The 15,421-nt window shown below is 33.0% G+C and overlaps 1 protein-coding gene across 1 annotated transcript in view; it reads left to right on the forward strand.

The window, feature by feature from the left end:
- LOC106462512 (5'-AMP-activated protein kinase subunit gamma-like) overlaps nucleotides 1-15,421 on the forward strand; it is a 151,177-nt gene that overhangs the window by 104,425 nt on the left and 31,331 nt on the right. The window contains exon 6 of the mRNA XM_013922445.2: nucleotides 11,071-11,116. Coding sequence (XP_013777899.1) covers nucleotides 11,071-11,116 — 46 coding nt within the window. The remainder of the gene's footprint in view (nucleotides 1-11,070; nucleotides 11,117-15,421) is intronic.

The following is a 15,421-nucleotide window of genomic DNA, read 5'->3' on the forward strand; positions in this document are numbered from 1 at the left end:
GTGGTTGGCAGAGCACAGATAGCCAATAAACAATATTATTGCACATAAATTTAGTAATGTCACAATGAAAAGTACTTAGACAAGAACTGGACGATTAATTTAAACTGACCCCCTCAGTGGCACAGTGGTATGTCTACGGACTTACAATGCTAGAAACCGGGTTTCGATACCCGTGGTGGGCAGAGCACAGATAGCCTATTGTGTAGCTTTGTGCTTAATTTCAAAGAAACAAACAAAATAATTTAAACTATTTAGGAATTTTTTCATCATTTAACTGAATGAAGTTCTGTATAAATAGAAAGTGGAAGGGGGATCATTTCTTTGTAGCCCAGGTTTAAGTATAGGAGTGTATGTGGAGGGAAAAGTTGAACCTGTTTTCTTTGTAACAGTGAGTGTTTCAGAGGTTCTTAGAACATTGAACATTGGCTTTCGCTCCACTATAGATGATTCTGACTGCTGAAGGCTAAATCCTTGTGATAAACAGGCTATTTACGAACTTGTTTCTAGTCATTGTCATAATCTTAGACCTTCATTCATCAACCAACACCGGTTCGTTTATTCTAGGCTGTAATTAAAATGTACCTTATTTCATTTCATAGAATACATTGCTTTGACACTTGTAAAATCAAGAACATAATCTATTAATTAATGTGTGTCATACTTTTAGTTTTGTCGCGTTTCTTACATCGTTACTTCTGCGCAGATTACTTCCCTACAGTATATTTATGACCATTCATGAACGTTTCAGTAGTTACAAATAAAATTTTTCCATAGCATGCCTGTGGTGTTAAGAGTACCTTTTCACCAAATTTGATAATTTCGATATTGTAGTTTTAGAATAAAACTTTGAAAGACGCCCCGAGGCCTAATGTTATCAGTTTAGATCATTAGCCACGATAAGACAAATTTTTTTAACTAGTAATTTTAACGTTTGCTTTCAACAATACTACTAGTATAAGCTTTAGTTAGTAATGTACGGATAAAAGTACACGCCTCAAAGCACCTACTTTAGGTTTTCGTTAACAATGCACGGAAAGAAAGAAATTACACACCCCAGTAAAAATTTTGATAGAGCATTTTGGATGAAGTTGATTTACGGTAACAAACTTCTAAAGGTATTCATAGTTATAATAACTTTTTGTCAGTGACTAAGTTTACCTGATATCCGAAAACGAATTGTTTCTTTGAACTAGTTATTTACAATATATTATAGGTGGAAGAACTTCAACGATTATTAGGAATGTTAAAACTTACCAGTGGTGTTAGTTAAGTGCGACGCGAAATATGTATAATAAAGCATTAAATAATGTATCGCTTCAACTAAAATGACTACGTTGGAGACATCCCGCCTCACACCGTATCTGCAGCACAAAAACTAACTCATCGCGAGAATCATACTTGTATATATATGTTTAAAAATATCTTCCCACAGCCAAACAATCGGCACACTTTACGAATACTTGTAAATTAGGATCTTTGTTCGTTAATAGACTAACATGTGAGAGTAATTCATAGAGTGGAGCTAAAAAAAATGGTGATTCTGATGATTATATTTCTAGGAGCGCCATGCAGATTACGCATTTGCATCTATATATTATTCAATTTTGTAAAATAAAAAAATTAGCGAGGATGTTTGTTGAGCAACTGTTACATAGTTCCTCTATCTTCGCATAATAGGATATACTGAGAGGATCGGAATAATTTCTTTTTTTAACACCAGTTTTCCAGTTTAAGAATGAAGATGATAACTTGTCTTCAATCCTGTGCATGTTTGAAATCGAAAAACAACCGGGTACATTTTTTATCCATTAAAATTTTGAAAGCAAGCCGTTATTTAAAACTCCATAATTCGTTACACTGAAAAGTATGATGCATTATATGTATGTATAATCATATACACACGCGCGCGTTACGTGAAGAAATTCATTACAGTAGTTGGGTGTCTCGCGGAATAAAACAGAACTGTTATGCTGAGTGAACTGTCACGTCTACATCTTACTTCTCTCTTATGTTTACATTCTGAAACGAATCGTTTCCTTCTCTTCCTAATAAATGTTGTGTAATCATTAAAGACACTTGCATGCACTGCACTTGGTTAATGTGTTAATAATTGACAGAAAATATTGGACTATTTTTCATAAATCAATGTTATTTGATTTCATATTCACAGCCGGTCTTTCATAATTAGTTTTATTTTTAAAAATATTCTGAAAAACTGCATATAATATTTTATGGTATAAGTAAATGCTTTTGATTTTAGAACGTTAGCAGTTTTATTAGCATGTTGTTACGTGTTTTCCTAGGTTTCTTGGGAAACCATAAGCATAATGACGCAATGTTGAAGGGGAGCCACTCCCTCCTTGCTGCTGGTATTGCAACATGAAGCAGATCACGTGAGCACGTGCTCATCTGTCATTTGCATCATCCCCGTGCTTTGTGTAAAGGCTTTCTATAGATGGCGCTTTCTCGGTACAATAAAGACAGTGATTGCACGGGATCGATTTCGGTGACCACCACCTTGTAGGATATATAAATGAATGGCGGAGTTCTGAATTTTATCAATTCGTTATCGCAGTACTATTGACTTATCATTATTACGAAATAGGTTGTAAAAGGGATTATACACAATAACATGTTAGATGTTTGGGCTCTTACAAAAAATAATTCTAGTGTTCTGAGTATGTATTGGCACTGAAAGCAAAGTATCAAGGTTAGTTGTAAATTTTCCATCATCTCACTCCATAGTCTAGCACTTATTCCCGTGTTATATTTTTCTCTCTTTTTTTGCATTTTCTTTCCATTCGGCAGTTTTGTACTCTTTCCTTTATCCTTCCGCTCCCATTTCGGTATCACGCAATTCTTGAGTATAGAAGTTTTCAGTGTTCCAATTGTTATTTGTTGTGATCTTGAGAGTTGGAAGAGTAATGCTTTTCCAGCCCACGTTCTACATTTCTAGCAGGTAGCGATCAAACTGCTTATCACATCGAACCGTGTATCTGTACCGAAGTCAGCAGTTGGTTTACTAAAACAGAAGGTTTTGAAGAGCAAGTGTCAGCGGAAATTACACGAGTGCTCCAGGCGAGCATGGTGAGTTTTGCTTGTGAACTAACTAAACCTACGCGAAAGGAGTGGTGAGACAAATTAGTAGAAGCAGGAAAACAACGTTCACATAGAATAATATATAAAAAAAAATGAGGCCCAGTCGCTCGACTTTCCGTCGTTCCAGGCAGCTCGTGAGAAGAAAAATGGTTAGTATTACTTTAAAAAGGGTGTTAAACAAAATCTAATTCCTCCTGCTTTATCACTATCAAACAATACAAAGTTTCATATATGCTAATTTTTGATAGAATATGACTCGGGAGTATAATGAAAATTAGCTTTATCAATTTGTTAACGAAAATTAAATTTCTCATGAGAAATAAACTATTATATATTAGTCTTAGCTTTGAAGACTTTTGAAAGGACAAGATGCTATGAAAACTTTTGTATTTTTGTTCAATCATAATAAAAAAAAATCGATTTTAACTAACCTAAGCAAAAGAGTGCACTATTAGAAATGTGTCGTTAGATGCTTTACACTGAATTCTCTTCTGTGGGGTAACACTTGATTTTTAGCACCGGGATTCGTTGGTGGTGTTCTTTATTCTATGTACCATACTTATTTAGGTTGTTTTTTATGTATTCTCGTGCATTTACATGGAATAGATGAAAGTTAAATAATTGGTATACTAGTTTGGGACAACTAACTTTAAGAAACCTAATATATGACAGTATTCATGACCAATGTGTTATTGTTTGCTATTTATGAGTTAAATGAACAAGCTTTATCGATTATCAAACTTGTATTCCAAAGCTAAGCGCTTATATTTATCGATTGGTTTTATCAGGCAAGTTTTACTTAGATTATATGCTCATTTGTATAGTTCCTAATATGTACTTCATTCTTACTCTTAATACCATGAAAGCAATGGGAAAATTAAATGTGTAATTTTGCAAGTCCAGTGAAGTTTATTGAGCTTTTATTTCTACTGGGTGATAAAAAAAGATCTAGATTAACACTGTTAGAAACTTAACTATGTATATCTAATTCATGGGTGACACTTGAGTTGAAGAGAATGAAGTAAGAAGATACTGGGTGGGGGGACTGTCGCCAAATAAAAGCTATGTAGGGCTGGCTAGTGAACTAGAATAAAATCCCAATGTTACTGGCTTCCCCACTCTGTCTATCTAAAGCTTGGTGTTTGAATAGAATTTCAGTTTTCATCATTATACTTTTCCTTTAGTTAACTTTAGATTACCACTTATATAACTATTTTACAATAGAGTATCATTTTACGATGTAAAGTCGAGACGGCTTGGGTCTACTATGTGATCATTAGCCGAATCAAATGATATGTCCACTTCCATCCCTTTCTTTTGTGATTCCTTTTTTTTTTCCGAATTCAGTAGCCAGCCCTACGTTGCTTTTTTTATTTAGCGATAATGTTTTCCTACTACTTGTTTGTTTACTTTTTTTTATAAGATGGCGTACATGGGTTACTAGGTTATCGTGTATTCTAAAACTTTAGAAATTCTGCATAGAATATTAATAAAATAGGTAGTCAAAGCTCGTGAAGATTGTTTTGCTCTATCAAATGATGATAAAATTACAGTTACTGCTAGAACTAGATAGGCGCTAGACCTGTTGAAAAAAGATGATGATGAACGAAAATAAGAAATCTGTTTTGGCTATTCACCAGTTTTCAACTTTGGGACGCTCTGGATAGCTGAAAAGCGACACGTACAGCGGAGATGGGAAGACTATGCCAAATACCTCTTCATAACTAGCTTGTAGTGACATGTAGAGAAGGAAATCCAGATGACTTTTGTATTGCTTTAATACGGGCGCCCGTGCCATCCCTACATAGAGAGTGCTGGTGCACTCTCCGATAACTTTCAAAACTCACACGTGTGATAGTTGTTCTAAATTCCCAGTTCGTTTGATGTAAACGTTATGTAAAAGCAGCGTTTCAATATCTGCTCATGGTTAAGATTTTTACTTTCAGGATATCCTTAGCTGTTCACCATATAACTTAGAGTAATTTCAGGACTTGTTTTGAAAATTGATACAATAACTATTAACGATGAATTTTGTTCTTCTTTTATAGTTTTAGACTCGTGATATGTTCAAGGCTGTTGGACACACAAATTAAATATTTGCTGAAGCTCTAAATGACATTAACTTGGGAAGTCCAAATATTCAATACAATTTTGTGATGGTATAAAAATAGTAATTTTAAAGAAGATCGCGTTAATTAGGTAGGCTTTGCTATGTAACCGAATTAAAAAATAAGGAAAACGCAGAACTGTGTCCATTTTCTATATATATATTGTATAACAATTATAGTGATAACCTTTCTCGAAACTGTTCAAATTAATCAGATGTTTTTCATTAACATAGGGTAAGGATATTCTTCATTAACAGGCTATTGTGAGATTAATAAGAGTTCTATTCTGATATTCCATTTGTAAAATGCTTCCGCTTAAATACAAGTGAACAGAACAGGCGCTTGTAAATTAGGGGATTTTTTTTTCTCTTGAGGATATACCTAAACAACAATAAATCAAAGGTAGTGTTTTTACTGTTATTTTTGCCATCGTATAACCTTTTGGCTTTGTAATTATGTGAAGTTAAGCAATTTTTTTTTCACACAAGTAATTGGTCGTCGCTTGAATTTGTTTTTCTCCCCTTGAAGGTGTTCACCAAGATTAACCAATTAATTGTTATTGTACACATTTTATTATGAATATCACATTGCACTACGATTTATCAGTCTGACTCAGACTGACGCCAGCAATTCACAGAAATATCTTTGAGTACTTTTGTAACATCTGGTTTTTCCTTGTGTATAACTACTTGTACATTTTACTAAACGCTTGCTGCATTTCATGTAGATACACATAGTAAATTCGGAAATACAGTCAACATTTCTTCTCCAATATGGAGTCTGACAATGGAACGTGCCAGTCCATGTTCATTTAGTCTATTGGGACAGATGTTGAGCTTGAGTGTAAGTAAGCTCCAATATACTGTAACTGAATTTATATTTGATAATGTTAAATATTTAATTTTAATCAGTACTTCAAGTTAATCGTATAAACTTTCTCAAGCTTGACATATTTAGCATAGTATACTTTCTAAAGTACTTTCATAATTTGTTTTACAAATTCATATTACAGTTATTAATGGTGAGTTTAATTCCATTACTGTAGGTCCAGTCTTGTGATGTATTTAAGAATTGTTTACAATTTACAGAAATTATGTTTGCAAAAGCTCTAAATTTGGGAAGTTTAAATATTGTTTTCTTGGTCAGTCTAGTTTTATTTGCATACCTATTAAAAACGGATTAATTTAGCCGTCCTGAGGCACATCGTTTGGGATGAACACTACATATGGTGGGTCATGTTTTTCAAGTCTTAAGCTGTGTTTATACCAGCCCACTTAACATATTTCAGCTTATCTTTATCAACGCTGTGAAAGACGTTGAGGAAACGCTTTAATTTAAATAAACAGGAGAAGGATTGGAACAGATCAGACCAAAATTCAAAGTTGAAATGAGACTGACTGTGGCCAGGACTTGATCTTAAATACTGAAAGTCGGTATTCAAATGAAAATAACGTGCCCAAGGAAATCAAGAACTCGTGTTTTCATCCAACTATTTACCTGTGGCTGTGCCGCCCTTCGTTGGTGCTACTGGACAGTGGGGAACCAAACTCTCCAACCCTGCCTTATCTCTAGCCCACCGTCTGGCTTTCATGTAAACAAGCCCCGTTCCACAAGTGAAGCAAACGCCACGTTCTTCCTATCGTAGCACGTATCCTACTGATGGACCTTGCTGCATAGCCCTGCCCACTCATTGGAGACCACACAGTGGCTGCCACACATTTCTGTCATGTAGAGGTAGCTTGTTGTTAACCCTCCAGTTGGGTTTAGGCCAAAACTATGGAGACACCTGATTCGCACTATCTGTCAATGAAATTACCACTACAGCTTTTGCTGTAAGTTTCTTCTTCTCCAATAGCCAGTTTAAAGTGACCACTTCAAAGTGTAGCATGACAGACATGGCTTCTGTGAAAGTGATGTCCTAGGTGGTGTTGAACAAGCTCATTAGGAAGTCCCTAAGTATAGTTATTAATTGGGATGTCTGCTCAATCTGCTGAGTCTATTGCCAAATATACCTTTCTGTGTGATTCATGCAAGTTGTCCACATAGATGAACAGTCCCTTAAATTCTGATACTATTCATTATTGTAAGCTTGGCTGGATGATTTGCCAAATTGTCTAATGTGTTTGAATTTGTGATGTAGCTTGTACACCATGGTTTCTCAGGCTGCTTGCTGCTTCTCATCCAGGTGTTGACAGCATCAAGTGTAATGCTGTCTAAACTCAGCATCAGACATTATGCTGCCTGCTCCTTACGTTTTGCAAACTGAACCAGATTTTCTTTTGCTATTCCCTTGAACATTTGAGGCAGATCTGCTTTGTTTTACTCGTAACACCATGTGTGCTATGTTAAGATATCTTATAGTTTTGATGGGTGACACAGGAGGAAATGCCACCAGTTTCTTGTGTTCTGAGTTGAAGCTATTTACAGGATCTCCAAACAGGTGGTAGTCATTCCTTAGTTCAGGATGACAAGATACTAAGTGGTTCATCATATAGCCCTGCATGACATCAGGTTTTGCAAGCTGTTGCAAACATAATGGAGAACCGTTCCACCCTGAAAGATACCTCACTCCATGGATCATAGTCTTCAAGTATGGTTGCCCATTGCCTCATATACCAGAGACAACTCTGACTGGCTTAAATCATCTATCAGTGGCACATCCAACCTCTCTCCACTACTTACAAGTGGTCTCAACCAGAATTGGGGCTGCTGTGCTCTGACTGGCACAGGCCTTGGACTTCATTAGAAACTTCCCCATTTGGTCCTGAGCACTCTAGATGCCAAATCATTTCAATGAATCTCAGTTGTCTGTGCTTCCTTTCCATCAAGATTGATCCTAAGGGGTACTGTCTGATTGAATGGTCTGTATGTACTAGGTCTTCCTGAGTCGAGGGTTGCACAAGTAACAATGTTGTGGACTTTTGGATTATCAGCAAGTCCTATGTCCAGGAGAGGACTTCTCCTACACTCAACACCTCTCCCATATAATCATCTCTCACAGCTCTTAAACTCTCTCTCTCTCTGTCACATGTACAGAAAATGACATTCTTTTCATTAGAAACATGACTTGAAACATCAAGCAAGGGCTAGTACGCATATTATTGTTTGAGAAACTTTGCAACAAACTGATGGCACAGCACCATACTTTCTCCTTATCTACATGTGATATTTTCAGGTAAAACTAATTTCCCCAAAAGTACGAGATTGTCAAATCGGAAAATAATGGCAGATTCAATCAAGAAACAAGGGAAGTGTTCTGTAATAAATCTTTAATTATTCTTGTCTTCCAAAATTTTATATTAACACAATAAACCTTCACTAAAATGATTCTTTAATATTTCTTGTCTTCCAAAATTTTATGTTAACACAACTAAACTTTCACTAAACAGATATTTTGGATTAGAGGTGAGTAACCTGTGGTTACCATTAATTGAATCCACAGGAAATCTCTCCTCCAATCAGAAACAGGGATAAACTAACCAATCATAACATGCTCTCCACAGTCCACCAGAATACTATAAATCCCGACAACACCTTACACACACTGACCTGAAGACAAAAGGTGGAAGACTTTTGAAATGTCATCTTCTACACTTGCGTGTCTACAACAGGCAGTTGCTGTCCATTCTACAAAGTTTCATCATGAATTCTTACCCCAAACAATCTATCATAGAGGTGTATTTATATTAATGTAATTTTAAACTATAAGAAGTCAACATTAAAATTGTTGCTATTAAGAGTTTGGAAAGACTGAAAGTGGTTTGAAGTAGCTCTTTGGGTAGGGCTAGGTTTGGAGATGGATAACAAAGGTATTGGCTTTGTGTTATGGTAAGAATGTTAAGACTGAGGTTGGAGATGAAGTGACTTTTCGTTGTTTTTTTTTGTGAGTGACTCTTGATGTTTTTGTAAAAGGTGTAAGGATCATTGTCATGATTTAACATCTTATATTTCTTTTCGAAATTTTAAACATATTTTTTAATCATAATTGTTTATGGTTTAGTTAATGATTTTAAAAGATGAGTCATTTTAACTCATTATTTCAAAATTCTACACAATTTGTGGTTGGTTCAGTGTAATGTCACAACTATACATATTTAAACAGTTAACAATAAGAGTTTTTTTCATTAGTTATTTCTACAGATGAAGTTTTATCTGTGTTGGTATTTTTTAAGTAAAATATTACTGACATAACTATTACTTAAGAGTATTCATTAAAAAGTAAACACTAAATGTACATGCAACTGGATAATGTTTGAGCTGGCAAAAAACTTATCATAGGAGAAAAGTCTTATTTGTGGTTTATGGTTTAAAAGTGAACAAATCATATTAATATTTGGTCTAATAAAACCAAGTTATTAATAATAATGCTATGAAGCATAATTAAACTTTTTTGGTTGGTTTTCTTGTATTTGAGTAGTATGCTCAGTGATTAATTCTTTTTCAAGTAGACTGTGATTACTATTTTGCACACATTACAGTTCTTGTCTCTCTTTTTAATGAATAAAATCAGTTATGTTTAGTATTAGTATTTTTTTTGTAATAATTAGTTTAGAAGAGCAAATTATCATATTAGAATTTTTTAAATGTGTACAGAAAATTATTGTGGCAAGATTGGCATTGAAGTTTGCTCCAATGTGCTTAGTTTAATTGAAAATTGATGATTTATGCTGACTTAGGAAAATGACCGAAATTAAGAGTATAATATTTGTAATGTTTTGAGCTAATTTTAGACAATAAGAGTAAATTATTGCATTATTATTTTGGAAGAACCATTTGTCCATCAGGGTGAAGTGTATCACTGTGAAGTGAACACAATTGGCATCAATGATCAGGTACACCTAGATGTTTCTTTGGCCTTACAAGTGAAATAACTTTTCCATGAGAGAGTTTCTCACACCTTTGCTTTACTTCTACAGCTTGATTTTTCAGATCAACACAAGTTCAATTGTCTCCTACAGTTTTACCCTGTTTTTGCTATACACCATCAATACAAGAAAGTTGAAATTGCGTCATAAACTTCCAGTTACTCAATTTTCAGTTTTTACTTAAGGTATTACTGAAGTTGGTATATCATGTTTGTGTATTATCAGATAACTTGTTTTGAAATGTTTGTGTGCTAGCATGAAACAGTTTTTGTAATGTTCTTGCATGATACATTTATAGATAGTTGAATGTTAACAAATATATAAAACAAACTGTCAAATGGGAATATTCTATTTGTTGCACATTACAACAATTTAAGCATAATCTTGAAAGTTCCAACTTTTGTTATTTGCAGTTTTAAATAAATCATTCTGGATGCAAAGTACAAAAATAATTAATACTGTAGGAGTGAGTTAACCACATCTCCTTGAGGTAAACTAGCTTTATGACTTTTATTTTAGACCACTATGCTCAATATTTGTAAAAACCTTTGCTACTGCAAGGACTGGGTTATTGATAATCTTCATATGTTAAGTTCTGCTGAGAGTTATCTTAATGTTAAAAATATTGTTTGGTTGCTATTAGTTGAAACCAGATGCTTTATTTCAAACACCAGTGCCATTCCAATTATTTTACTAAAAAGAATGCTTAACAGTTGTGCCACTAAATGTGCCAAAAGGATTTTTGAAGTTTTAATGCTTTTTAAAACTATTTGATTGTAAATTTTTATCAAATATGTACTTTTATAATTTTAACATTTATCATTTACTTATAACTAAGAAAACATTAAAATAAGAACAGTGACACAAAGAAAAGTTGTATCACTCTATAGAACAGACAAGTCTATTTATTTCTAGTTTCTGTTGTACCATGTTTAGAAATATTTTGTATATTTTAATACATAAGAAGTAATTTTACACTAAACATTCTTTATTTTCAGCTTCCAACAGATCCACTGTGTGAGAGGATTGATATTGAAGAATTGGGTATGTGTAAAAATAAACTTCAGACTATTTGGATTTTTAGGATTAAGATAGTAGGGTTTATTGTTGGTTTTACAAACTTGAATTATCAAAGGTTTTCTAATTATTCCTTACTTCTTACTTAAATTGGTGATGAAAATTGTTTCATATTTTATCAAAGTATTTGAGTGCTTTGGTGAAAAAGTCATGGAAGTAAGCTTTTAACACCCTTGATACTTTCAATAATAATAATAAAATGCAGTAACTGTAAAATGGTTTAATGCTGAACTCATGCTAATTTTCTAGGCTCTGTATTCAAATCTGCAATAATACAAATTCATATACAAACAACAACAAAGAAATATGATGTAATATAATCAAGATAAGGATTTCTCCAGGAGTGAAATTCTCAAAAAAAAAAAAAAAAGTAGAGGTACTCAGCTGGGGGAAGAGGACCTGTTTTTGAAAGTGGAAAAAAAAATCTAAGTCCTGGTACTAGTGCCATCTTAAAAAAAAAAGTTCTGGTACATGGTACCATTGAGTACTAGCAGAATTTCACTAACAAAAGATTTTTTTTTCATTATTAAATGCATATTATGTTGAGCTAAGTCATGAGGGTAAGGAGAGGCTGTTTTTTAATCATACTCTATTGTAGTTTGAATTTTACATTGAACCAATCACAGTTCAGTTTCCAAAATCTGTATATGAAAAGGCATATGTACATTATGTATACATGATATACATTCTTCCATTGGCATACATCATAAAAAAAATACATGCACATTGCTTTAACTTGTGATTCAAATCACTAAATTTTCTAGCATATACACACAACTATGTAAAGACAATTAAAGGTAATTTAAATATAAAAAAATTGGCTATATAATCTCAAACGAGGTTTCTTAGTTTGGCAGTGAATTCAACAATCTTCTGTTAATTTAATATAGGAATAATTTATAGAATATCCTGACCTTTTCATAACAGTCACACTCACATTGCACACCTTAATTTCTAAACTCATTTCTAGTGTATTACTCAAACTTTCATGTGAAATCCACTATTAGTCTTTACCTCTTTTAATTTAACTTCTCACTGTAGTTAGTGTAAACAGTATAACAGTTCCCTATATAGTATAGCATTACAATAGTTTCTGTTAATTACTTTGTTATATTTCTTAAGTTTTAGTATGACTGAATTCTTTCTTTTATATAACTGTGCATGTATCTTATTTTCATTTATGCATTTACCATAGCATTTTTCAAAAACATATTTATAGCTGTTTGCTCAGTAAATTCACACAGCTTGTGTGGATAAAATGATGTATGTAATAAGGAGAATTAAGTATAACAACAGAAAATTATTTCAGTAAAGTTTTTATTAATTCACATTTATCTCTGTGTGTGCATGCATGACTGACTTTGGATTGAATACATGTTACAGCAGTTCATGTGTAAGATTTAGTACTTTCTTTTGCTTATGATTTGAAAAATATTCAGTTGTAACTTAGTTATCTAAAGTACTGTAAAATAAAATTTTCCTGCAGAACTTTCCCTTACTACTGCATGGTGTAAGCCTTCTCAAAATCTTTCTTTATATGCATTTGCTAGCCATTTCCAGAATTTTTATTCTGTTGTAGTTTAAAAATAAAAAGGGGTGCTGTTAGTGCAGCATATATGATTTATTTGTTGGATATTCTTTCATCTGTGTCATAGATGTAAATTGTATGGCAAAAGTTATACACATTGAGTCCAAAGGTGTACTGTACTTGTGATACTAATCCACCTTGACTGAACTCCATATATGACAACTCTGTGCTTTCTTCTGCTTAGCCACTTTTCTGTTTAGTGAGCTAACTTATTCCCTGCACATAGATTTTTCTTTGTAACGAACCTTTTAGTTGGCACTTTGTCAATTGCTTTCTGAATATCCATATAAACCTGTACCTTCATCTACATATCCAGTAATCTTTTCAAGGAATTTCATAAGATTTTCCCCCTAGTGAAACCATGTTTAAACCTTGTTAAATGACTTCGCAAAGCATCTTTAATCAGACTTTCAAAACCTTTTCCCACCATTGATGTAGGACTAATAAGGCATAACTACCAGGACAATTTTTTATCACCTCCCTCGAAAAGAGGAGTAACAATAGCCATCTTCCAATCCTTTGGCAACTACCCACTATTCAAAGACTTAACAAAAGTTCCAAGTGGCTTGCATATCCAATCCTCAACCTCCTTCAAAACCTTTGGTAAAATATTCTCTAACCGAGGAGCTATATCATTGTTAAAACTTCCAAGTTTTTCTTAAATTCAAAATTAATGTGATCGTCTTGTTTGATTTTGTTTCCACCTAGCATCTTTTCAGGATGAGGAATATTGTTTACATTTTCATTAGTAGAAACTGAAAGAAAAAAGGTATAATTTAACAATCCAGAGATTTCAGGCATACGATAGGAGCCTTCTTTTATCATTCTTCAAAGGATCTACTCCCATCCTAACATTTTGCTTACCAATAATGCATTTAAAGAAGTATTTAACATTAATTTTTACATTTTCAGAAAACTGTTTTATATAAACCCTTTTTACCTTCCTAATTTCTAGTTTGATCAACTCTCTTGATCTTCTATGGATCTATTAATCTCTCATCACTATGGAATTTCTCATTAATTTCATCAGTTTCATCTTGTGATCTGTAACAAACTTCCACTAAAAGTCTTTTGGGGCTATATATGTATGTATATTTATGTGTGTGTGTGTGTATATATAGAAACCCAAGTAGATTCAATCTCCTTGCTACTATTTTTAATATCTTCAAATTCGACAACATATATCTCACATTTTACATATAAAGCCACTTCTCCTACTCTCTTTAGTACACTATCCATATTAAATAACCTATAACAAAATTGTCTACATTTAACCAAAAGTCAGTTATTCCCATTATATCAAAATCCTCTGTTTTGAACACTGCTCAAAATTCATTAATTTATTTATTACTTTTAGCATTACAATTGTAACAACTTAGCCTATTCTTAAAACTACTTTTCGTTGTTGCTACACTACAGTTTTCAGCAATTAATTTATCCTTGCCCTTGCCACTATTTAGTTCTAATTTAACATCTGCTTCTGAAATAGACTTCCTACAACATACAGTTTATAAGCTACTTGACCATTTTGTAGATAAAGCTGTTTACTAACAATATAACTATTTCTTATTTCTGTGCAAAAATATAACTTGTTTGGTTTTGCTGCTTCTTTTGATGGAAGGATTACTTTTGGTCAAATTGCCTTCAATAATTTTGCTTTTCTTATACTCTTGTGTGCTAGCGATTTCAACTACCTATCATCTGTGTACCATTGTTCTCTAGATGCTGCTATATCTCTATATGCATTTTATATCTGACTAGCAGATTAGAAAATGTAAAATTTTCTACTTGTAGAGCCATATGGTTCAAAATAATATAGAAGATTTTGAGAATAATAAAACTGATTTTGTTGCTCTTAACCCCCTCACCTTTTCCTAATAAACAACAGCAGAAAACCTACTCTGTCTGTTTGGAAATTGCTCTGATAATATAATAGTTACCATTCTCTCAAGTATTGTTCCACACCTTAGAAGATTTTGAGATATTGAAGCTGACTCCATCTGCCATCTTCTTTAACCCTTTCCTTGTGGGTCTCGGGTTAAAGGCCATGTCATTGAGTTTGTTGACTTGCATTAAAAAGTTTATTCAACTACTATTTTATGAATTTATGTCATTAAGTTTGGTATTAAACTGTAGATTATAACTCAAATTTTAGTATTATATATATCATTTAATTTCGTAATTTAAAAGTAAATATTAAAAAATTATACTTAAACATCAAATTTTGTGAGTCACGTGGTATGTTGAACGCGGCACTGGTTCAACTTTGATGTTTGTGATGTCAAAATGCAAATTCTATAGTTTTGTACAAATTAGGAACTCAAATTACTGATATTGATAAAATATAAAATAAGAACCTCCTATTTTATGAGATATTGCTCATGTCCTGAATGAAACTTAGTGGCCTTGCTCACCTCTTTCCATTTTTGGAAATGGTCCCTTATATATACATAGTTCTATTTATGACATGTGTAACCAATAGAAAAATAAGAATGTTCCCCTAGTGGCTATCTCAGTTTTTTTAAAGTTTTAGGATGCCATCTCCTTCTTTCAAACCAAGATTTCAAGGAGGTATGTTGTGTCTTTAGTCTGCTCAAAATTTCATATTTTTTAGATTGAAATACAGCTTAGTTATTAAGCTTGATAAATTATAATGGAATTCTCTGGTATCAGTATAATAATTT

This window comes from Limulus polyphemus, unplaced genomic scaffold (assembly GCF_000517525.1).
Source record: "Limulus polyphemus unplaced genomic scaffold, Limulus_polyphemus-2.1.2 Scaffold1188, whole genome shotgun sequence".
NCBI classification, from domain to species: Eukaryota; Metazoa; Arthropoda; class Merostomata; order Xiphosura; family Limulidae; genus Limulus; species Limulus polyphemus.